The 23,592-nt window shown below is 42.5% G+C and overlaps 1 protein-coding gene across 1 annotated transcript in view; it reads right to left on the bottom strand.

Moving 5' to 3' along the window:
* Nars2 (asparaginyl-tRNA synthetase 2, mitochondrial) overlaps positions 1-22,104 on the bottom strand; it is a 102,761-nt gene extending 80,657 nt beyond the window's left edge. The window contains exons 1-5 of the mRNA XM_032892956.1: positions 21,687-22,104; positions 15,483-15,592; positions 13,226-13,346; positions 11,444-11,584; positions 476-556 (exon numbers count right to left, since the gene is read on the bottom strand). Coding sequence (XP_032748847.1) covers positions 476-556; positions 11,444-11,584; positions 13,226-13,346; positions 15,483-15,592; positions 21,687-21,827 — 594 coding nt within the window. The 5' untranslated portion in view covers positions 21,828-22,104. The remainder of the gene's footprint in view (positions 1-475; positions 557-11,443; positions 11,585-13,225; positions 13,347-15,482; positions 15,593-21,686) is intronic.
* Between the last annotated feature and the right edge of the window lie 1,488 nt (positions 22,105-23,592).

The raw sequence follows: 23,592 nt of genomic DNA, 5'->3' as shown, positions 1-23,592 counted from the left end.
ATCATTTCTTATGAAAACAATCTATTCCTTTGCTTGCAATTTTGGAAAATTCTTTATGTGCATACTTTTGTACTCTAATTTTTTTTAATTTACTTTGATTTTTACTCTACTTTTTTTAATGGCATACAAAGAAATGGGCTTCATTGTGGCATTTTATAGATATGTATGTATTATAATGTTTTATTCTTATTTAAAGCCCTTCTTCTCCCTGCCATTCTCCTGGCCCACTCATCCCCTTTCTGATTTCATGGACATATATACTCCATGAAAAAGCAAACAGAACGCTGAGTTATAAATTCATCCCTTCTAGCTACAGTGGAAAAAACAGGAGATCAGAGCCACGTGATGTTGTTTGAGGATTACTACTGACAGCTTCAGGTGCTAGTCATGATCTTCAGTCCACACAACAATTATTAAATTAAAGCAAATCCTTAAAAGAAACACATTAAGCAGCCATAAGGGGAATACAGCTTACCTCCACTTGAAAGAGCTCTCCGGCCCCCTCACAGTCATTGGACGTGAGGACTGGGGTATGGATGTGCATGAAGCCGTTGTCCTGGAAGAGGAGGAGAACTCTTCAGTACATTTGTATGTGAAAGGATTCCAAGAACAAACGTGCATCTTACTATTAAAATGGCACCAACATAACTATGTGTCTCTCAACGACTCTCCATATATAACACTGTTCAAAGATCAGTCAAATGGGGTTTTTTGTTGTTGTTTATGGGTGTTTGGAAAGGGTTTGCTATGGACTAGCAATAGGCTGGCCTTGAACTCTTGATCCTCCTGTCTCTCAGCCTCTTGTGTTGGGATTGTAGGCATACATTATCATACCTGGAGAGCTGAATGTTTAATTATGCTTAGAAGTACACAAAAAATTCAAAATACGTGACAGACTTAGATGTACCTTGTCTACTTTATTTCAAAAATAAGCAATCTCTGTTCCAGAGAGATCACATAAATTTCCAAGTTAGACAACTAGTCAGTAGCTGGGCAGGGGCAGAGCACAAGCAAGCTCTGAGGCACGCACGCACGCACACGTGCACGTTCGTCCTCCCTCTCTCTCTCCCCCACCTCCACCCCACCCCTTCTCTCTCATCTAAGGAACACACTTTCACCTAGGCCTAATCATGTGGGATGATGTTGCCCACACTGCTAAGGACTGCAAGGAGAACACTATGAGGTTATGGTAAAATGAAACCTCAGCAGTAATGGACCCTCACAAAGGAGAAACTAAAGGCTGATAAAAAGGGACTAAAGAAGTCACGAGGAAGAGGGAGGAATGACCTAATGAGGCTCCGTCGTTCGATCAATGGTACTATGCACACTGCACATGACACAGGCAGTGAGCATACTTCCTTTGCCTGAATAATATTCTGAGAGGACCAAGCCCATCCATCACCGAGGCGCCCAACTGCTGCCGTTCCGATCAAAAGTCTGCGACTATTTCCATTAGTGAACCACAAAAGCTGTAGCTAGCAGGATTGAAATAACCCATCAACTTCAAGGTTATGCTTCTGTCGTTTTGACTCTGCATGTAGGCAAAAGGTTACATCGGAATGGATGTGGCAGGATGGGAGTGCAGATAGCTCGAAGTGAATTTACAGTGTACAGGCAGAATGCTATATACTTAATGCAGAATTTCAGCCTTGAAATCAATACAATAAAAATTCATGCATTTGCATCCCTGTCAGGTTCTGCCTATCACTAGTAGAATGTAAAAACGCCTTTAGGCACAAGCGGAGGGAGTGTGACCTCTGAACTCAAGAGCTCTGACCACAAAAGACATTATTTAATCAACAACTTACATACATAGAGACTAGTTAAACTTCCAAGCTATAAATTAAGGCTCCCAGAAATTATTCAAAGATGCACTTAACCTGAAAGCAGTATCCTTAGAGGTGCCACCCAGCGCACTAGGAAGGACCAATGAACACGATCAATAAAACTATTGCATAAAAGTTTTATTTCTTATGAGCCAAGAATTGTGGGCATGAATCATGTATTCCATGTGATGTAGACAGCTCTGAGCATGAGCACAGTAAACAAAGAAAGGAAGTGAAAAATCCAAAGGAAATGAGGGTGGGGGAAGAATGTAACGGCTAACTACGGTTGCCAACACCATAGCTTGTGAGCTGCCATGTGAAGCAGCACGCAGATGTGAGGTGAACAGCACGAAACCTAAAGCACAAAGCCCAGAGAACGCGGGGACTACTTTAACAGCGCCGCCGTGCTGTTCCAGGACTATCAGCTTTAACACGGCCAGCGAAGCTCATCAAGGTCCACGGCATTACCAGAGCTGTAAGGGGAAATCCAGAGGAAGGGCAGCTAAAGTAGCACACGCAAAGTCTGAAAAGGAGAAGGTAGGAGAGGAAGACCCAGATCGGATGCGAAGTGAGCCGCAGCGGGAGATGGGATGCGCTGGTGTCTGCCTCCACGGAGTGGCTGAAGCCTTCCTGCAACACGACCACAGCCTGGCACCCATACAAAATCGTTTTTGATATTCAAACCAAAAAATGACTTAGACTGTTACAGTATCCTAGTTTAAAATATTTTTCAAATTCCCAGGCTTTACTATATTAATAAATTTGATAGCTCTGGAATTTATGAAATTTTAACATCTTTGTAAGCTTACAGTAATAAATCAAAGAAACAATATCAAACGTTAGGTGATATATAACCATTATTTATAAGTACAACAATGGCCTTTTTGTTGATTTGTGAGACATACTATGCAGCCCTGGTTGAGGTGGTGATTACTAACCACAACTTCTGGCAATCCTCCTGCCTCAGTGTTCTGAGTACTTGAGATTACAGCCATGAAATCCACACACTCTGGTTCTAGTAACTTCTTGAAAATATACAATTCAAATTGTCGTGTATACAAGCAGACACCACAAAATGAAACACTGTATAGTTTTGATATAATTAAAGATTTTAAGGTGAGAAGCTGGAGATGGTTCAGCAGCGCTAAGAGCGTGCTTGTTCTTCCACAGGACCTGGGTTTGAGTCACAGCCCACATGGCGCTCACAGTCATGGTTCACTCTGCTTCACCCTGGTTCCTGGGGATCTCAAGCCCCATTTTGGCATTCGCGGGCCTCAGAATGCATGCACTGCACACACATACATGCAAGCAAAACACACATATTCATCAAGTGTATTTTTTAAAAAACTAAAAAAGTAAATTTAAAGCATTTAAGTATCTTGACTTTTTCATAACTATTAACGTTAATTAAAATGAATGTAATTAATAAAAACTACTTTCAATCACATACAGATTTACTTAATTTTAACTATTTTTCTTACTTCAGATTTTTATAGTTTACTCTTTAAGTTGTTTTCATATTTATAAAAGCTCAAAATAAAAAAGAAATATATAAAAGTGTGAACAGTTTACTTGTCATTATCAATGGATTGTGAATAGCACCATCTAGTGGCCAAAACTATGTATAACTGTTTCAGAATTAAAGCAGGTCTATTTTCTCAGTTATTCAGAGTCCAGGAAACACACACACACACACACACACACACACACACACACACACACACACACACACACACACAGAGAGAGACATATCACTGTTGCTACCATCCTTTTCTTTTTGGCAAAGCACTACCAAAAAGTCATATAAAAGGCATAAGTAAATTTATGAGATGACATATAAATAGGCCCTTTTAAGGTATAATGGGATAAAATTGCATACTGTAATTTACTTTCCTCTGTTTAATCAAAACTACATGCCTTAAAGCTATGATGCTCTTTGGCAGTCTTCCAGAAATGACCTCTAGTGGACCTTTCCAAAAAGCGTGAAGAATCCTGGTGAAGTAGATAGAACAGGGCTGAAACTGCACGTGTTCAGATGGCCGCCGGGGAAGAGCATGGTGTTGCACTGCCTCTGTAAACGAGCAGTGTCTGAAGAGGTGACCTGGGCCAACAGCGCAGGCCCTATCTGCTGGATCACCACTGGCCTCCCACAAATGTGACCAAGATAGAAAGAGATTGGATGATTGGATTTACCCTCTTTTTTTTTTTAATTAGATATATTTCTTTACTTACATTTCAAATGTTATTCCCTTTCCTGGTTTCCTGTCCATAAGGTACCCCCATCCCCTCCCCCTCCATACAGTTGTTCCTTTCATCCACCCCCTTACAACCCCTGACATTCCCCTGCACTGGGGGTCCAACCTTGGCAGGACCAAGGGCTTCCCCTTCCCCTGGTGCCCCAACAAGGCTATTCTCTGCTACCTATGCAGTTGGAGCCCTGGGTCAGTCCATGTATAGACTTTCAGTAGTGGTTTAGTCCCTGGAAGCTCTGGTTGGTTGGCATTGTTGTTTTTATGGGTTGCAAACTCCTTCAGCTCTTTCAATACTTTCTCTAATTCCCCCCAAGGGGGTCCTGTTCTCAGTTCAGTGGTTTGCTGCTAGCATTGACCTCTGTACTGGACATGCTCTGGCTGTGTCTCTCAGGAGACAGCTATATCCGGTCCCTTTCAGCATGCATTTTTTTAGCTTCATCACTCTTATCTAGTTTTGGTGGCTGTGTATATATGGGCCACATGTGGGGCAGGCTCTGAATGGCTGTTCCTTGAGTCACTGCTCTAAACTTTGAGAGAGACATATCAAGGAGTGGGAGCATCCGCATTTTGGTCATTCTTCTTCTTGAGCTTCCTGTGGTCTGTGGATTGCATCCTGGGTAATTTGAGCTTTTTGGCTAATATCCACTTATCAGTGAGTGCATACCAAGTGTGTTTTTCTGTTATTGAGTTACCTCAGGATGATATGTTCAAGTTCATTTCATGAAGTCATTGTTTTTGATTGCCGAGTAGTATTCCATTGTGTAGATGTACCACATTTTTTTTTTCTTTTTTCTTTTTTTTTCTTTTTTTCGGAGCTGAGGACCGAACCTAGGGCCTTGCGCTTCCTAGGCAAGTGCTCTACCACTGAGCTAAGTCCCCAACCCCACCACATTTTTTTAATCCATTCCCCTGTTGAAGGGCATCTGGGTTCTTTCCAGCTTCTCGCTATTATAGATAAGGCTTCTATGAACATAGTGGAGCATGTGTCTTTGTTATATGTTTGGGCATCTTTTGGGTATATGCCCGAGAGAGGTATAGCTGGGTCCTCAGGTAGTGTAATGTTCAATTTTCTGAGGAACCTCCAGACTGATTTCCAGAGTGGTTGTACCAGTCTGCAATCCCACCAACAGTGGAGGAGTGTTCCTCTTTCTCCACATCCTCGCCAGCATTTGCTGTCACCTGAGTTTTTGATCTTAGCCATTCTCATTGGTGTGAGGTGAAATCTCAGGGTTGTTTTGATTTGTATTTCCCTGATGACTAAGGATGTTGAACATTTCTTTAGGTGCTTTTTGGCCATTCGATATTCTTCAGATGAGAATTTTTTTTAGCTCTGTACCCCATTTTTTAATAGGGTTATTTAGCTCTCTGGAGTTCATCCTCTTACCTGAATACGCACAAAACAAATAGGATAAAAACAGGAGGCAAAATATATGAAACAATGATTTTCTTATTTATGTATTCATTTATTTACATCCCAAACGCTGCCCCCATCCACCTTCAAAGTCCCTTCACATCCTGAAACAATGATTTTCAAGATACTAGACATCAGACAACAAGGGCAGCAAGCGATCTGTGGGTTGTGAGAAACAAACAAAGCTCCCAGCTTACTATAGTGTGAACCTTCCGGACACAGCTCAGGAAGGAGGAAGAAGGTGGACCCCAGAAGCCTCCCTGAACCGAGGAGGAACTGTCAAGAGTCTGAAGAAAGGAAATGGCTACAGTTCCTAGGCCAGGGTATCAGGCAGGTGAGAACCAGGTGGCAGGTGGCTAGGTACAGAAGTGAGCAGTACAAGAGCAGAAGAAAATGTGCACAGTTGTGAAAGGGATAGTCCACAGACACTGGCGGAGACAGGGTCAGGTATTTGCTTGTTGGCTGGATGCTCACACAGCCAAATAGAATAACCAGGAGGCCTTTGCCTCCATTAGTGGTCCTCAACCTGTGCAGGGCAACCACTTTGGGAGTCAAATGACCCTTTCACAAAAAACACGGACATTTACATTATGATTCCCAACAGTAGCAAAATTACAGTTATGAAGCAGCAACAAAAATAATTTTATGGTTTGGAGGGAGGGATGGTCACCACATGAGGAACTGTATTAAAGGGACATAGCACAGAAGGAAGATTGAGAACCATTGGCCTAGATCATAATGAACAGCCAGTAGTGCACTGAGCACTGTTCAAGATATGATGAACCAAAAGTATTTAACAGGTTTCAAGACACCATAAAAAACATTGACACAATAGTCAAAGAAAATGGAAAATGCAAAAAAGCTCCTAACCCAAAACATACAGGAAATCCAGGACACAATGAAAAGACCAAACTTAAGAATAAAAGGTATAGAATACAGCGAAGAGCCCTAACCCAAAGGACCAGTAAACATCTTCAACAAAATTACAGAAGAAAACTTCCCTAACCTAAAGAGATGCCCATAAACATACAAGAAATAGATTTAACAAGAAAAGAAATTCCTCTCATCGCATAACAATCAAAACACCAAATACACAGAACAAAGAAAGAATACTAAAAGCAGTAAGAAAAAAAGGCCAAGTAACATATAAAGGCAGACCTATCAGAATTACACCAGACTTATCACCAGAGACTATGAAAGCCAGAAGATCCTGGGCAGATGTCATACAGACCCTAAGAGAACACAAACGCCAGCCCAGGCTAACTCTCAAAGATTCAGAATCCAAGGCCCATACCTAAATATAGTAAAAGCAATATAGAGCAAACCAATAACCAAAATCAAACTAAATGGAGAAAAACTTGAAACAACCCCACTAAAATCAGGGACTAGACAAGGCTGCCCATCCCCTCCATATCTATTCAATACAGTACTAGAAGTTCTAGCCAGAGCAATTAGACAACAAAAGAAGCCAAAGTCAAAAGAAGTCAAAAATTGGGTACCAGGAAGTCAAATATGACTATTTGTAGATAATACAATATATATAAGTGACCCCAAAAATTTCACCAAAGAGCTCCTACAGCTGATAAACAACTTCAGCAAAGTGGCTGGATACACAATTAACTCAAACAAATCAGTAGCCTTCCTCTACATCAAAGGATAAACTGGGTAAGAAAGAAATTAGGGAAACAACACCCTTCACAATAGCATAAATAATATAAAATATCTTGGTGCGCCTCTAACCAAGCAAGTGAAAGATCTGTATGAGAAGAACGTCAAGTCTTTGAAAGAAGTAATCGAAGAAGACCTCAGAAGATGGAAATATCTCCCATGCTCATGGATTGGTAGGATTAACATAGTGAACATGGCCATCTTACCAAAAGTAATATACAGATTCAATGCAATCCCCATCAAAATTCCAACTCAATTCTTCACAGAGATATAAAGAGCAATTCTCAACTTCATCTGGAATAACAAAAGACCCTAGATAGCAAAAACTATTCTCAACAAGAAGAGAACTTCTGGAGGAATCATCATTCCTGACCTCAAGCTGTACTACAGAGTAATAGTGATAAAAAGCACATGGTATTCATCCAGAGAAGGACAGGTAGATCAATCCAATAGAACTGGAGACCTAGAAATAAATCCACACACATGTGGTCACCTAAGCCAAAACCATCCAATGGAAAAGAGACAGCATATTCAACAAATGGTGCTGGTTCAATTGGCGGTCAGCATGTAGAATAATGCAACTTGATCCGTTCTTATCTCCTTGTACAAAGCTCATGCCCAAGTGAATCAAGGGCTTCCACATTTGTAACCCCATAGGTCAAACAACAATATCAATAAGACCCCCCCCCAAGACTAAACCACCAACCAAAGAGTACACATGGGGGGCCCATGGCTCCAGCTGCATATGTAGCAGAGGATGGCATTGTCTGGCATCAATGGAAGGGGAGGCCCTTGGTCCTGTGAAGGCTCATTTCTTCAGTGTAGGGGAATGCCAGGGTGTTGAGGTGGGAGTAGGTGGGTGGGAGGGAGAGCGGAGATGGGAGAGGAGGGAACCAGGAAAGGGGATAACATTTAAAATGTAAATACATAAACTATCCAATAAAAAAAAATGAAAAAAAAAAAAGCCCAAGACACACTGAATCTAATGGAAGAGAAAGTAAGAAAGAGCCTCAAACATATCAGCATGGGGGAAATTTTCCTGAACAGAACACCAATGGCTCTTACACGAAAATCAACTATTGACAAATGGAGTCTCATAAAATTGAAAACCTTCTGTAAGGCAAAGGACACTTTCAATAGAACAAAACGGCAACCTACAGATTGGAAAAAGATCTTTACATCCTACAGAGGGCTAATACCCAATATATACAAAGAACTCAAGTTAGACTCCAGAGATCCAAATAACCCTATTAAAAAATGGGTTACAGAGCTAAACAAAGAATTCTCAGCTGAAGAATCTAGATGGCTGAAAAGCACCTAAAGAAATGTTCAACATTCTAAGTCATCAGAGAAATGCAAATCAAAACAACCCCGAGATTCCACCTCACACAAGTCAGAATGGCTAAGATCAAAAACTCAGGTGACAGCAGATGCTGGCGAGGAGGTGGAGAAAGAGGAACACTCCTCCATTGTTGGTGGGATTGCAAGCTGGTACAAACACTCTGGAAATCAGTCTGGAGGTTCCTCAGAAAATTGGACATTGAACTACCTGAGGACCCAGCTATACCACTCCTGGGCATATACTCACGATATGCTCCAACATATAACAAAGACACATGCTCCATTATGTTCATAGCAGCCTTATTTATAATAGCCAGAAGCTGGAAACAACTCAGATGTCCCTCAATGGATACAGAAAATGTGGTTCATTTATACAATGGAGTACTACTCGGCTATCAAAAACGATGACTTCATGAAATCTGTAGGCAAATGGATGGAACTAGAAAATATCATCCTGACTGAGGTAACCCAGTGACAAAAGAACACACATGGTATGCACTCACTGATTAATGGATATTAGCCCAAAAGCTTGGAATACCCATGATATAACTCACGGGCCATACGCAGCTTAAGAAGAAGAGTGAAGGCTTCAGTTCTACTTAGAAGGGGAAACAAAATGATCATGGGAATTAGATGGAGGGAGGGAGGGAGGGACCTGGGAGGAATAGAGGAGGGGGAGGGGAAAGGGGGGCAAGATCGGGTGTGTGAGTAGGCAGGAGAGAAGTACAGAGGGTCAGGAAACTGAACAGAGGTGTGTAGCAGTGGGGGATGGGGAGCTGGGGGTAGCCACTAGAAAGTCCCAGATGCCAGGGAATCAAGAAGTTCCCAGGACCCAACAGGGATGACATTAGCTCAAATGCCCACCAAAGGGGGGAGAGAACCTGTAGCGAACATATCCAGTGGATAGGCATGACCCCTGGTTGAGAGATGGGGCCACCCAGCCATCTCAAAAATGTTAACCCAGAATGGTTCCTGTCTATAGGAAATGCAGGGACAAAGAGTGGAGCAGAGACTGAAGAAAGGCCATTCAGACTGCCCCACCTGTGGATCCATCCCATCTGCAGACACCAAACCCAGATACTATTGCTGATGCCAAGAAGCTCTTGCTGACAGGAGCCTGGTATAGTTGCCCCCTGAGAGGCTCTTCTAGCACCTAGCCAATATGGAAGCGGATGCTCACAGCCAACCACTGAACTGAGCACAGGCACCCGAATGTCGGGGTTAACCAGACCCTCCCACCCCCACCCCAGAGCTCCCAGGGACTAAACCATCAACCAAAGAGTACACATGGAGGGACCCATGGCTACAGCTGCATATGTAGCAGAGGATGGCTTTAGCTGGCATCAATGGGAGGAGAGGCCCTTGGGGGGGAAAAAAAAAAGAAAGAAAGAAAAAAAGAAAAGTTAAATAGGCATGAAAGACATAAAATATAAGTCCCAGGTGGGTGAAGCTGTACAAGCCTGTAATTCTAGCTACATAGGAGGCTGAGGAAGGAGTATCAAAAGCTCAAGGCCAGCCTGGGCGACTTAATGAGATTCTAATCTGAAAACAAACAAGGGTTAATATGCATCTTTTGCCCACAAGTGCAAGGCAAAGTTCCCTAGCATGCTTGAGGCCCTCGGTTCAATGTGCTATGTGATATTCTTTTTTTTTTCCTTTTCTTTTTTTTCAGAGCTGAGGACCGAACCCAGGGCCTTGCACTTTCTAGGCAAGCGCTCTACCACTGAGCTAAATCCCCAACCCCGCTATGTGATATTCTTAAGTGGTCTAACACTACGGGGATGATCTCAGAGACAACAAAAAAAATTAAAAAAAAAAAAAACCCAAATAAAAAAAGAAAAAAAAAAAGAATATGCAGAGAAATGTTTAGATAATTTTAAACTGTGAGTTTAATAAAGCAAGGATTTGCTAAGTGAAAAAGCAAAAAGAAAAAAGCAAAAAAAAAAAAAAAAAAAAAGCCCAAATCAATAAAAATGACAAACTTGTGTATTTAAGAACTTAACCAGCCCTAATAGAGAGACAAACAAAACTATGCCAAAACATATAATAATTGAATTTTAAAACAAATAAAAAACAGTAATAAGGAGAAGCCAAAGGAAAAGGTATTATTTGGAGGAACCACCAAAAGAGAGGACATAAGTCTCACTAGAAACAATGAGAAGACACAGTGGCGACTTTAAGAATCTGGGCCTATGTCTGTAACCCTCACACTTGGGAAGCTGAGGCAAGGCCAGGTTGAGTTTGAGGTATCTGGGCTACACTGACTTCAAGAGAAGCCTACTTAAAAAGGTCTGTGGCTCAGTGGTGAAGACACTTGTTGCCCTTCCCTGGATGTTCCATTCTCTAAGCAAAGATGGTGGCTCACAGCTGTCTGCAACTCGGGTCGCAGGGGACTCTGACACCCTCTCCTGGTACATGCATGCACATATATGAATGCAAAACTCTCATATACACAAAAACGCCTACCGACCTGCAGTTTTATATCCACAAAAGGTACTCGAAATGAAAGTAAATAAGGGGGGTTGGGGATTTGGCTCAGTGGTAGAGCGCTTACCTAGGAAGCGCAAGGTCCTGTTCGGTCCCCAGCCCCCCCAAAAAAAAAAAAAAAAAGAAAGAAAGTAAATAAGAAGCATTACAGGAACAAAGGTTCAGGGTCACAGTGGTGATGCCTTCAGGTGTACAGCCATGTCCAAACTCGTCACATAAAGACGCAGTGTGCACAGTTCTTTATGCCAGTTACTCCTCAACATGGCCATTAAAGCACACAGAAGGAAAGAGAGGCGGGAGGGGAGAAGACACATATGCATGTCTGTGACACTTAATTTTTTATGATAAAGAGTGTTTAAAAAAAAAATGAGGTCTTTTAGGAAAAATGCTCCAGGCTTACAACTATTCGAATTCTGCAGTAGAAAGAACACACGGAAGCAGGAAGCAGAGGGCCTTACCTTAAAGTAGGAATGAATAGCAGCTGTGGCTTCACTGCGGACCCTCAGTATGGAACCCAGAGCATTAGTCCGACACCTCAGGTGAGGATACTGTCTCAGGTACTCCAGAGGATGCCTCTCCTTATACTTTATAGGGAATGCCTGCCAACAGAAGTTTAGAAGAAAACAAAAACACAGAGTATTTATTAAAACACTAGCACTTTGGGAAGATGCTTTCCCTCTTTATTATTTAAAAAAAAGTTAATTGCATGTATTTGTGTGTTCATATGAGTGTGTGCGTGCACATGCGCGCACACACACACACACACACACACACACACACACACACTACACCAATGTGCAACAATCAGAGGACAACCTGGAGTTGGTTCTCTCTTTCAACCATGTGGGTCCCAAGAATCAAGCTTAGGTTATCAAGCTAGGAGATGAGCATCTTTATTTATCCTGGAGCCATTGCTCACCCCTACTGCTTAATACAATGAATTGTAGCCCTGTTACTTCTGTCAGGAAAACAGAATCATTGGGTGGAGTTAGGGAGATGCTGGGTTACAACCAGCTTTCCTACTTAGCAGTTAAATTACTCAATGTCACTGAGGCTTGCCCCTTATTTATCAAGTTTCTACCCATTAGCTGTCAGTCTCTTACAACTAAAGGGGTTTGCATGTAACTATTCAAAATAATTCACTTCGACTAGTGAGCTCAAACACTAGAGGCATAAAAGACTTTCTACCACTATACACACACAGTTGGTATTTCTCCCAATGTCTTGAAAGCCCACAAGCATAACTGATTAAGGTGGCTTTTTCGCTTATCAACTTGTTATTGTTATCTAACAGCAAGAGGGAGAGGCAACACCTTTCTCTCATTTAGCACAGTACTGATGACTGGGAAAAATTAAAGGAAATTATCAGTCTAACCTGTAACATTTACAACCTGCCACACTTAGGTTACAAAATTAACAAGACAAACATCTTTTCAAACAAAACTTCAAGTTTCCATTAAAGATAACAGCAAAGTTAAAAAGAATAGATAGCACTCACTTCTAGTCTCCTGTGTAAACATTGGTTTTTTGTTTTTTTTTTTTTTTGGTTTTTCTTTTTTTTCGGAGCTGGGGACCGAACCCAGGGCCTTGCGCTTCCTAGGCAAGCGCTCTACCACTGAGCTAAATCCCCAACCCGTAAACATTGGTTTTATGTAGTACAGAAACAGATGTCACACTTATTAGAGGTAAACCACAGTCCTATCAGTAGAGAGTCAGAATTCTCTCATGTCTGAATATGTTAAGTAGCACTCAGCTGGGGCAGGAGATAGCATTTACCCATGGCAGGATCTGGGGTTTGATTCTTAGCACCGAAAGGGCAGGGGCAGGGGATACGACCCACGTACATATTGAGGTTTTGGATTTGGAATTAAGAAAAATAAAAGTTTAAAGTAAATATATAACACTAAACCAAAAGTATAAAAACAACAGAAGCCAAGGGATGGTAATTATGCCTATTAGATATTTAAAATCAGTACTAGCAAAAACAAGAAGCCGATGTCCAGAAGGCAGACTTCAGAGGGCAGGTGCCACCAAGATGCACGGACTAACGGATACCTGGCTCCCAGAAGCTGAGGCAATCACTACAATGCTTCTTCTCGCCAGTCTCTGTGGTTTCTTTCAGTGATCAGGGAAGTCACGAAGGAAACTCGCTCTGTGTGCTGTCCTCGCAACAGACATAAGCAGAGCACTCATGCTCTAAATTAAACCTAAATGGCCCCTAAAACCACCAGTAAACACACCTTGGCTTCACAGGTTCCAACAACTTCAATCTTCTCTGCCTTCAGTTCCACATTTTGCCTCTTGGACTGACTTTTGACCAGCTGCCCTTGGACTTGCACAGAACTCCCAAAAGTCAATTCTCTAGAGTAACAAAAGAACTAAGATCAGAAAAGACACTATCGATAGCCTTCATTTCAGTCAAAATCTTGCTAAAGTATACAATGTCAAAAGTACCCTCAGTTAAGTACTCTGCAGACGCTCTGGCAGGACTAGGACTGTAAAAATGAATCCCTTGCTAACGTTATTTAGAATTAACAAATTATGTAACTGTTATGATTTTTGAGGGTGTGGAAGAAGAGCCTAGAATTCACTCTGTAGATGAGGCTGGCATGGAACTCAAAGAGATCCACCTGCATCTGCCTCCCAAGTGCTGGGATTGAAGGTGTGCGCCGCCAGGCCTATCACGTCTTATCAATTACACTGGCCCACATACTTTAAGGGGGCAGGTTTTATGTAAGCTCTGGGGCTAGGGCCTACAGTCTGGCTGATGGCACTGCACCAACACCAACGCCCCCCTGCTTTGACAACATACAATGTTATCACAAGATGCTCTTGGTGCTACTTTTCACATGTAGAAAATCCTTATTATTTATTTGGTTGTTTGGTTGTTTTTTTCCAGCTCTTACTGTCCTGGAACTCACTCTGTAGACCAGGCTGGCCTTGAATTCACAGAGCTCCACCAGTCTCTGCCTCCCAACTGCTGGGATTAAAGTTATGCCACCACCACCTGGCACATGTAGGGTTTTGCTGTTATTTTTTTAAGAGGTGGTCTTGGGAATCGAGAATTTTGGTTTCTTTAAAAAAACATAGAAAAAGGAGTGTGCTCTCGTTTTAATCCCAGGTATGGGGACATGGGGCTGCTTCAGATTGTCCACAGTAGTTATGGTCTTGTGGTCCAGCGAGGCTAAGCAGAGCCATGCAATTGCTTCCTAACAGACACCATTAGAGAGCACAAACCTCTTTTAAAAGGCTGTCACAGTGCGACAGTGTGCTGGCAAGAGTAAGAAGGGCCCACAGCAGCTCAGATATTTAAATGTGTGGTCCTCAATTGGTGGAACTGTTTGAAGATCAGGAGGGATGGCTTTGTTGGAGGAGGTGTGTCACTGAAGGTGGGATTTGAGGGTGCAAAGGCACAGGCCATCGCCAGTTAGCTCAGTCATTCTCTCTACCTCATACTTGTGGAGCAAGATGAAGCTCTCAGCTACTGCTCCAGCACTGTGCATGCCTGCTACTGCTGCCATGCTCCCCAACATCATGGTCATGGACTCTAACCTGAATCTGTCAGCCTCCAAAACCCTTTTTCTTCTGTAAGTTGCTTTGGTCAAGGCAACTGATCACAGCAATAGAAACGTAATTAAGACAAATTTTGTCTTTCTGCCCAACAGTCCTTGGAATAGCAAAGCGCTCTTATTCTAGCAGAATTATAGGCTATACCTTAACATAAAGTGCTATTAGTTCTAACATCTGATAGTGAGACCATAAGAGTTCCCGCTATCCAATAATAATTGGTTATTTTCCAATACTATGACAGAAGTTATGAACAAAAATTGAATACATCGGGGCTGGAGAGATGGCTCAACAGTTAAGAGCAGTCAGTACTGCTCCTCCAAAGATCCTGAATTCAATTCCCAGCAACCACATCTGTAATGGGATCTGATGCCCTTGTCTGGTGTGTCTGAAGACAGTGACAGTGTGCTCATACACTAAATAAATAAATATAAATAAATGAATAGAATACATCATTTCTAACTTTAAAGACTGAGTCCTTAAAGGAGCCTAGTAAGTTAATTACTAATTAATTTCCAAACAATGTTATCCATTCTATGAAGGATGGGCACAGGACAATCCTAAGGGAGCAGAGAAGCACTTGCTGTAGACACCAGATGATGTCTAAACTGGAACCACAAACAGGTCTACATCAGGCAGAGGGACCAACATGTGCGAGGTCTAGGAGACAACAACTAGGGGAGGTGTAAAAAGGTTTAAAAAGATTGGAGTAAAACATGGGCAGAGGATATCAGCTTGAGGAAATATTAGAGCTTGAAGATTAGATACTTGGAATTATCTGGATTTTTCCAAGTATCTGGATTTTTCTTCAAAGCTATTTTTCACAGATACGATTAGAAAGATCAAACATTCAATTAGACAAGTGGAGAACACTAGAAAAGAAAAAAACAAAGAACTCTTTAGAAAACAAAAAGGATAAAACAAACCTACCTACTGTCAAAGCTTGAATCTGCAACAACCTGAAGACTTTCCAAAGAAGACCCATCATTTACATGCAGGAACAAAACTTCCTTCTGGGATCTGACTGACCGGATCCACCCCTGAAAAGAAGTATGGTTAAATATGAGCCTAAAAATCAAACACTTTACATTTTCACTGTACATTTCAAAAGGGATTGGAAGGAGATGTTCACAATCTTGCCTCAGTATGTCAGCCGCATAAAATGAACTGCCTTTGGCTTATCTGTATGTGTACACGGTTCACACGACTCTTATCACAATGGGATGTGCATTTAGTGGCCCGCCTTAATATTGGCTTTTCAAAACTACTCCTCTCCCAATTATGAAATAAAATAAAATCTACAAGTTTGTGCCTTTCTCCTTAGGTCATCCAGAGAGATCATTAGACTAGAAATATCATATGAGATGTCGTGTTTACAAAATATTCTTAAAAAAACAAAAAACAAAACAAAACAAAATATCCAGTCTCGTGAAGCTAAGTAGTGTACACCTGTGAGGCAGCCCTTTTGAAGCCAAGACAGGAGGATCCCAAGTTTGAGGGCAACTTTGACTATGCAGCTAGTCTAGGTCTCAGAAAGAACCAAAATAAAAGAAAAAAATATAATGAAATATACATATAAGAACGTCACAATGAAAAAAAATCTGTTTTTTTAACTCTTGTGGGTTCACACTAGATTCTAAAAACTGTGTGTGTGTCCACAGGCATCATGTGGTCAGGGGCGCCAGGAGAAGGTGTTGGATCCCCTAGAGCTGGAGTTGCACACAGTTAGGAGCTGGCCTATGTGGGTACTGGGAGCTAAACGCTTGTCCTCTTCTTCCTCTCAAACAACAGTGAGTACTCTTAACCGCTGAGCCATCTCTCCAGCACCAGAAACCCATTTCTTCGTACGTTAACCAATAAATTAAAAATTTAGAGACAGTGTTAATCGAAAACGGCCTCCTGAGCATTTCTCAAGTGTGATCTTCTGCCACGGCAAAAACTGCTCTGCGGCAGGCACAGAAATGTCAACGCCAAACAAATAAAAATTCATGATAAAAAGCAAAGTCTCGTTAGGAACACACAGTGATACGTGCATTTCAAAGACAGTCTTAACTTAAGTTAACTTACCTGTCGTATGCCCAAGTACAAGTGAGAAGTCTTGAGGAGGGACATAGGGAGAAGTCATGGCAGGTGACGTTAAGATCCTGCTCTGTGTATTTACAGATGTTGACCTCTACAAGTGAAATCTGGATTGCACCCATATTCGGGGAACAGTGTTTGTTCCCACCAGACACTACATCTAGTAAATTAGCAAGGGAATTTTGGTGTGCTGTTTACCCTCTTAACTAAGCAGGCAAGCAGCTGCTTGGCAAACTTGGACATGGAGAAACACTCACTTTAGACTGATATTACCACATACACTTCAAGCTGGACACTTCATTATCCTGTGGATTTCAAAGACAATCTGGATGCTGTTCTCAAGACAATGATAGTCTGTTCTGGGTAACTTATTCAGAATTTTCCTTAAAGAAAATCATCCAGTTCATCTAGATTTTCCCGAATCAGAAAATTCTCAACAGAGAAACCTCAAATGCCTGAGAAGCTCTTACAGAAATGTTCAACATCTTTAGTCATCAGGGAAACACAAATCAAAATAAACCTGTGATTCCACCTAATATCAATCAGAATGGCTAAGATACATGTACATGCTACAGTACATGCTGGCAAGGATATAGAAGAAAAGCACTCCTCCATTGCTGGTGGGAATGCAAACTGGTACAACCAGTCTGGAAATCAAAAATTAAAAATAGTTCTACCTGAAGACCATCTATACCACTCCTAGGTACAGACCAAAAAGATGCTCCACTATACCACAAGGCATGTGATCCACTATGTTCATTGCAGGCTTATTTGTAATAGTCAGAAACTGGAAACTGCCAAGAGGTCCCTCAATGGAATAATGGTGGAAATGTGGTTCATTCCCACAATGCAATACTATTTAGCTACTAAAAACAAGGACATCATGAATTTTGCAAGCAAACAGATGGAACTAGAAAATATCATTCTGGGTGTGATAACCCAGACCCCAAAGGACAAGCATGGTATGTATTATGATATTAGCTAAAATGTTCAAAATACTCATGATACTACTCACTCACAGACTGTAAAAAGCTTAACAAGGAAGGTCCAAGTATGGATACCTGAAATGCACTTAAAAGGAGACGAAAATAATCATGAGAGGTACAGGGAAGGAGGAACCTGGGTGGAACAGGGAAGATGAATGGAAGAGGGGGAGGATAAGGTATTGGGGGGAAGACAGGAGAGGAGCTGAGAGGGAGCAATAACTGAGATTTTCAGCAGGGAGGGTTGGGGGCAAGGAAATCTCTAGAATGTCCCAGAGACCTGAGATGTGAGGACAGTCTACCAGGACTCAATGGGGATGACATTAGCTGAAATGACCAACTGTGGGGAGATGGGACCTGAAGAGACCACCTCCAGTAGATGGACATGGCCCCCAGTTGAGGCAGGGGCCTCACACCCATCTTCAAAATTTTTGACCCCAAATTGTTTCTGTTCAAAGGAAATGTAGGGACAAAAATGGAACAGAGAGTGGATGAATGGCCACCTAGTGACTGACCCAACTTAGGATCCAGCCCATGTGGCACACACCAAACCCTATCAGTATTACTGATGCCATACTATGTGTGAAGACAGGAGCCTGGCATGAATGTCCTCGGAGAGGCTCTACCAGCATCAGACTGAGACAAATGGAGATACAGCCAAACATTCGATCAAGGTTGGGGAACCCTGTGGAATAGTTAGACTAAGCCACCAACCATGAAGCATACAAGGGCTCCTTCATGACCCCAGAGAACATGTGTAGCAAAGGACAACCACGTCTGGCCTCAGTGGGAGAGGTTACGCTTAAACCTGTGGAAACTTGATGCCCCAGGGAAGAGGGACGCTGGTGGGGTGAGGTGGGGTGGGTGGGCAGGTGACAGAGCACCACCTACTCAGAGGCAGGGGAGTGAGGGGGGATGGAGTGAAAAACTCAGGGGAAGGAACAAGGAAGTGGGGCAACTTTTAGAATGTGAATAAATAAAATATTTTAATAAAAACATTAACTTGTAAATTATCAAATAAAAAAAGAAAAGAAAAACAAGTGAGAAATCGTCAATGGACTAATGGCTACATTCATTCCCAACCTGAATTTAACCAGCACAGGAATTAACAGAGAAAAATGTTTTCAAAGACACTCATTGTGCAGTGTCCCCTAAATGTAAAGAAATGGATAGATACTTCCTACTAATAACGCTTGTAGAAAGCATGAGGCTATGCACACACAAAAATTCCTATTATTACTGTGTCTGCCACTCAGCCATACCTACAGACACTATTACAGGTGTGCCCAGAAAAAAGCAAGCTTACTTGTTTTTAAGTTTATTGCTAGTGCTAGTGCATAGATAAGAATCCAATGTTTTTGTTACTGTCCATTTTTTGAAACAAGGTCTAGGGTCTACCTGGAATTTAAAGAGAACCAGCTGCTGCTCTTCATTTCCATTTCCATGTGTGTGTGTGTGTGTGTGTGTGTGTGTGTGTGTGTGTGTGTGTGCGTGCGTGTGTGTGACAAGTTAAGAGCAGGTGTCCATAGAGGCCAGGAGAGAGCACTGGATTCCCTGGAGCTGGACTTATGGTTGTTGAGAGCCTCCTGATTTAGATTCTGCCAATTGACTCAGCTACTCTGGGAGGAAAAGCAAACAAACAAAAAGGAAAACTCTGGTTCTCTAGAACGGTAGCAAGAGCTCGTAAGTGCTGAGCCATCTCTCCAACACAAACATTTTAAGTGAAAAAATATCCACCACCTATTGGACACATGTCATGTTTTTAAAAAAAAAAAAAAGATATTTCTTTCATATGCTATCTCGTTTCCTTCTCATAAAAGTCCTAATGATTATCACACCTCTCTTCCAAATAAAACAAATGGTGGCTCTGGGCTGTTAGATGAAAATCACAGTGCTGATGAACTGGTGTTCAAGTGTGAACCCGAGATTACATGACTGGAAACTGCTGCACAGCACGAAGTGTAACCACTTCATCGCACCCAGCCCCCCAAAGCACCCACGGTTGCTCATTCTCAGTCAACTTCTGAGGCCACACTCTTATTTTTACTTGTTGGAAAGTTAACATGGAGCACTTCTGATGTGCTTCTGTCCTGAATTCTAAGTATTGTGCTATTCAATCCTTATGAGGGCTAAACTAAGTGGCTGTGGGCGTTGGTGAAAAGAACAGATGCTAGAAAAAATTTAAAGGATAATGCAGGTAGAGAGAAAATCATGAGGTAGTACATTCGGAAGCATCGAGCTTTTCTGGAATGCTGTTTCCTTCCCACCCTGCCTGGGAACACATCCTGCTGCTATTTCCAGTCCCTCAGTTACCCTGCCTGGGGTGACAATCCTCCAGGGCAACCTGACATGCAGGGAACACCTTCTTGAGCTCCACACAGCTCAGGAACTCCCTGTTTCCTTACAGCTCTTTATTCGCACCACTAATAACCACCACACTGCTGCAAACTAGGGCTAAACAGAAACATAAAGTGAGTTTTACAGAGAGTTAGCTCCAAGGTTAACAGCACTTACTGCTCTTTCAAAAGACCCAAGTTTGGGTCCTAGTACCTTCTGGGGAAGCTCACAACACCTTGTAACTTCAGCTCCAAGGGAACTAACACCCTCTATGGCTCTCCATAGGTATTCCTATCTGTGTGGCATATACTCAAGCAGACACATATACATAAACACAAGATAAAATTAATCTTTAAAAAGATTTGTTCTTACATTAAAAGTAAAATAGGTAATGAATAACATGCTATTCAAACAATTATACTCTCAATATCATTCATATGTAGTCAATATAAAAATATTTTTATTTCTATATATTTAAATTTTAAAATTCATTTACTCTTCAAAATCAACACATCTCCATGCAGTTGAAACACACTTCAGATGCTCAGAGCCACAAGTGGCTAGCAGTTTCCATAGTAACCAAAGTAAAAGCACCCAAGTAAAAGAAAGTCTGTGACTTGGTTAGTAGGTTCAGTTCACCTTTGAATCTTTTGACCATCACAAAAATGGTATAACTAGTGGATGTCAAACTAATCAAAGAGTACTGCAAGCAGTTTTGATAACTTTGATTTGGATCATGGGACAAGTATGAAACCAAAATAAACACAAGGAAGAACAGCTTGATATCAGGAATATAGGTAAGACCAATTAGTGTGTTTCAGCAATTCAAGAAGAAACAGCCAAGCACCGGTCTTATTCTTTCTGTCTTTAAGATCTATTCAAAGCTGTCACAAATAACAGCAGCTAACATTGACAGGCCTCTGTTCCAAATAGCCTGTACTCATTAACCCACTTAATTTTCAGAAATTCTCCAAAATATAAACTATTATCTCCATTTTCATAAGAGAAACTGATGCCTGAGGCACTGTAGTGACATGCCCATAAGTAACAAACTACGTAGGGCAAGCGAATTAAGCCAAGGCAACTGCAGCCCTTAGCTTGTTAAACTACAACATGTTGCTTTTTCTCCTTGTTTAATACATGGAAGCCGCAGGAGCCGAAGGAACTGAAAAGGCATGGGTTTTCCTGTGTCCAACATATGTCTAATGAACCACAGTGAGCAACCGAGGATAGTTAGGAATGCAGCCCAGAACGGAACTGTAAACTTTGAGACTTTTTTAACTGGAGGGTAGAGGTGGTCACTCGATTGCTCAAGTGTGAACTTGGTAAGTGGAAACACCGTGTTGCTATGGCAAAAGGCTGGACACACCTGGAACCACTATTTCCTGCCAGCCAGGTGGTGAACAGGAAAAGGGGGAAGACCGAATTTTTGCTCTCAAGGAAGTAGGGTTAAGGCATCCCGTGTTATTACTACAAACATAAATAAACAAAAGGGGGCGTGTTCATTCCAACTTTGTCCGCAGATAAAAGTGTTCACAGGTAACTCTTAGGTGTCATGAAAACCTCAGCTGCTGCACTTCTAATCGTCAGAACGATTTGCAAAAATAACAGGGAGGTTCCCAGAAGTGTGGGCTCTTGAGATGCCTTCACTTCCAACTTTGCTCTGCCCAAACTTGGTCCAATAGAACAGCTCAGAGCCAGGCAAGCTCAGGCAGCAGTCTTTCCACAAACCCACCTGCACCGTTACGCACTCCCCACTCGCGTCCTGGACCCCGAGAGCGTCCCGCACGCGCAGTTTGGCAGACGCGCGGGGCCTGGGGCAGGAAACAGAGGAACAGAGGCGCAGCGCTCCGAGCAGGCGCCGGGCCCCGAGCATGGTGAGACCGGCCAGAGTTCCAAGGGACGGCCGGGGTACGTTCCGGCTCGCAGTCCGCCAGAGCAGCCTTCTTCACCCGCACAGTCCTGCCGTCAGGCTCTCGGGTCGCTCTTCCCTCCGCGCCCCAAGCCGTTCCTGCAGGAGCCTCCTCCGCGTCCAGCTCCCGAAAGCACAGAAGGTTCTACTACACCGAACACGGAGACCTACGCTACAGTGTAGGTGGGTCCTGAGCCCATACCCAGAGTTAAAGCACGTTACAACTGAGCTACGTCCCTCCGTGCGCACTCCTGCGTCATCACGCTAGGTGGAGTCGGAGGCTGAGCATGCGTGATTGTGTCCCGGAGTTTGCTAGGCGGGCCAAGGGGCGGGGTGATCTGCGCGGGGCGGGTGCGGGCAGGGCAGGAACTGAGGTGGGCGGGGCTAAGGCGCAAGGGTTTCTCAGGTTTCTCAGAAACAGCTGGGAAGCTTCTTTGGGATCATTTCTGGGGCGACTGAGGAATACTTGTGGGCAGGATTGACAGATGCAGAAGGCAAGTGTCTGTGCAGAGTCTTGGGAATAAAGAGGAGTTCTGAGCTGTAGGAAGTCAGACTCCAGACCTGCTGAAGTCACTGTTGTGTGGTATCCAAACACACCATTGCTTATAAAAGAGAGACTGAAGCTTTCCCTGCCAGAATCGGCAAGTCTTCCTCTTCTTTTACTTGCATTGTCTGATCGGAAAACAATGACCTTTTCATAGAGTCAGTTAAATCTGAAGTTTACACAAAAATTATTTCTTTTCATAACTCAGTGAGACACATGATAATACTGTTATCTAGTTAAACAAGAAAAGGTCAAGATAAGGACTAATTAAAGTTTCCGCTGTCAGACACCGAAGTCCTGTCCATCAGGGAGTTTATGATGTAAAGATGATGGCTGGGGGAGAGAGACAGAAGGAGAGATAGAGAGATAGAAGCAGAGAGGGGTCATTGCATTATAACCAGCAAGAGCACACACAGATGTGCATGTGGCAAGAGGAGTGGCAACCCAGAGAAATAGATAATTAGGCTGAGTTTGGAGGAAGGTTAGAATTTTGCCGGAGGAGAATGTCAGAAATTTCCCTGTAAGAAGAGGACAGGAAAAGCTGCTGGGAAGAAAAATGGCTAGACAGACTTGAAAATATCTCCAATAAAAATACTTATGGACACTTCTGGAACCTTGAGAAGGAAAAAAGCAGAAACGTGTAGCCTTTGGAATATGTAGATATTGCTTATATTTTAAAGCATAAAAGTATATTAGATACCCCCCTTCCCCTAAAAGGATGAAACCAGCAACCAGCAAGCTCATTTTCTCTTCAGGTTAATTTTTCTGTCTCATCTTCTTTCTTCCTCCACTTTGCTCTGCTAGAGTTTAAGAACCATAGTCAAATCTCAGGGAGACTTTCTTCCTCTACGTAAGCCAAAGGATTCATTAGAAAACTAAGCAGAGGGCCATTGTTCAGTAACCCAAGGAGAAGGGACCCCAGTAGGAAAATGGGAAATTAGCCACGGGTAATCCAAACTGCAGTGAAAGCTGATCACTGCCTGCTTGCCTTGTGCTCAGATCCAACCGCTCCCTTGTCTCTTTGACTGCGTCAAATTCTATCTACCGTCTTCTCATTTGTTTTCGGTGTTTGGATTCACACTTCTGCCTTTAGATTCATCACCTTCCCGATAGCAGCAAGAACGACATTTCTAACGTGAATGTTCTACCGTGCCAGCCACAGTGATGAGTAGAGTGTTACACAGT

This window comes from Rattus rattus, chromosome 2 (assembly GCF_011064425.1).
Source record: "Rattus rattus isolate New Zealand chromosome 2, Rrattus_CSIRO_v1, whole genome shotgun sequence".
In the NCBI taxonomy this organism is placed as follows: domain Eukaryota; kingdom Metazoa; phylum Chordata; class Mammalia; order Rodentia; family Muridae; genus Rattus; species Rattus rattus.
This window is presented reverse-complemented; position numbering and strand designations above follow the sequence as displayed.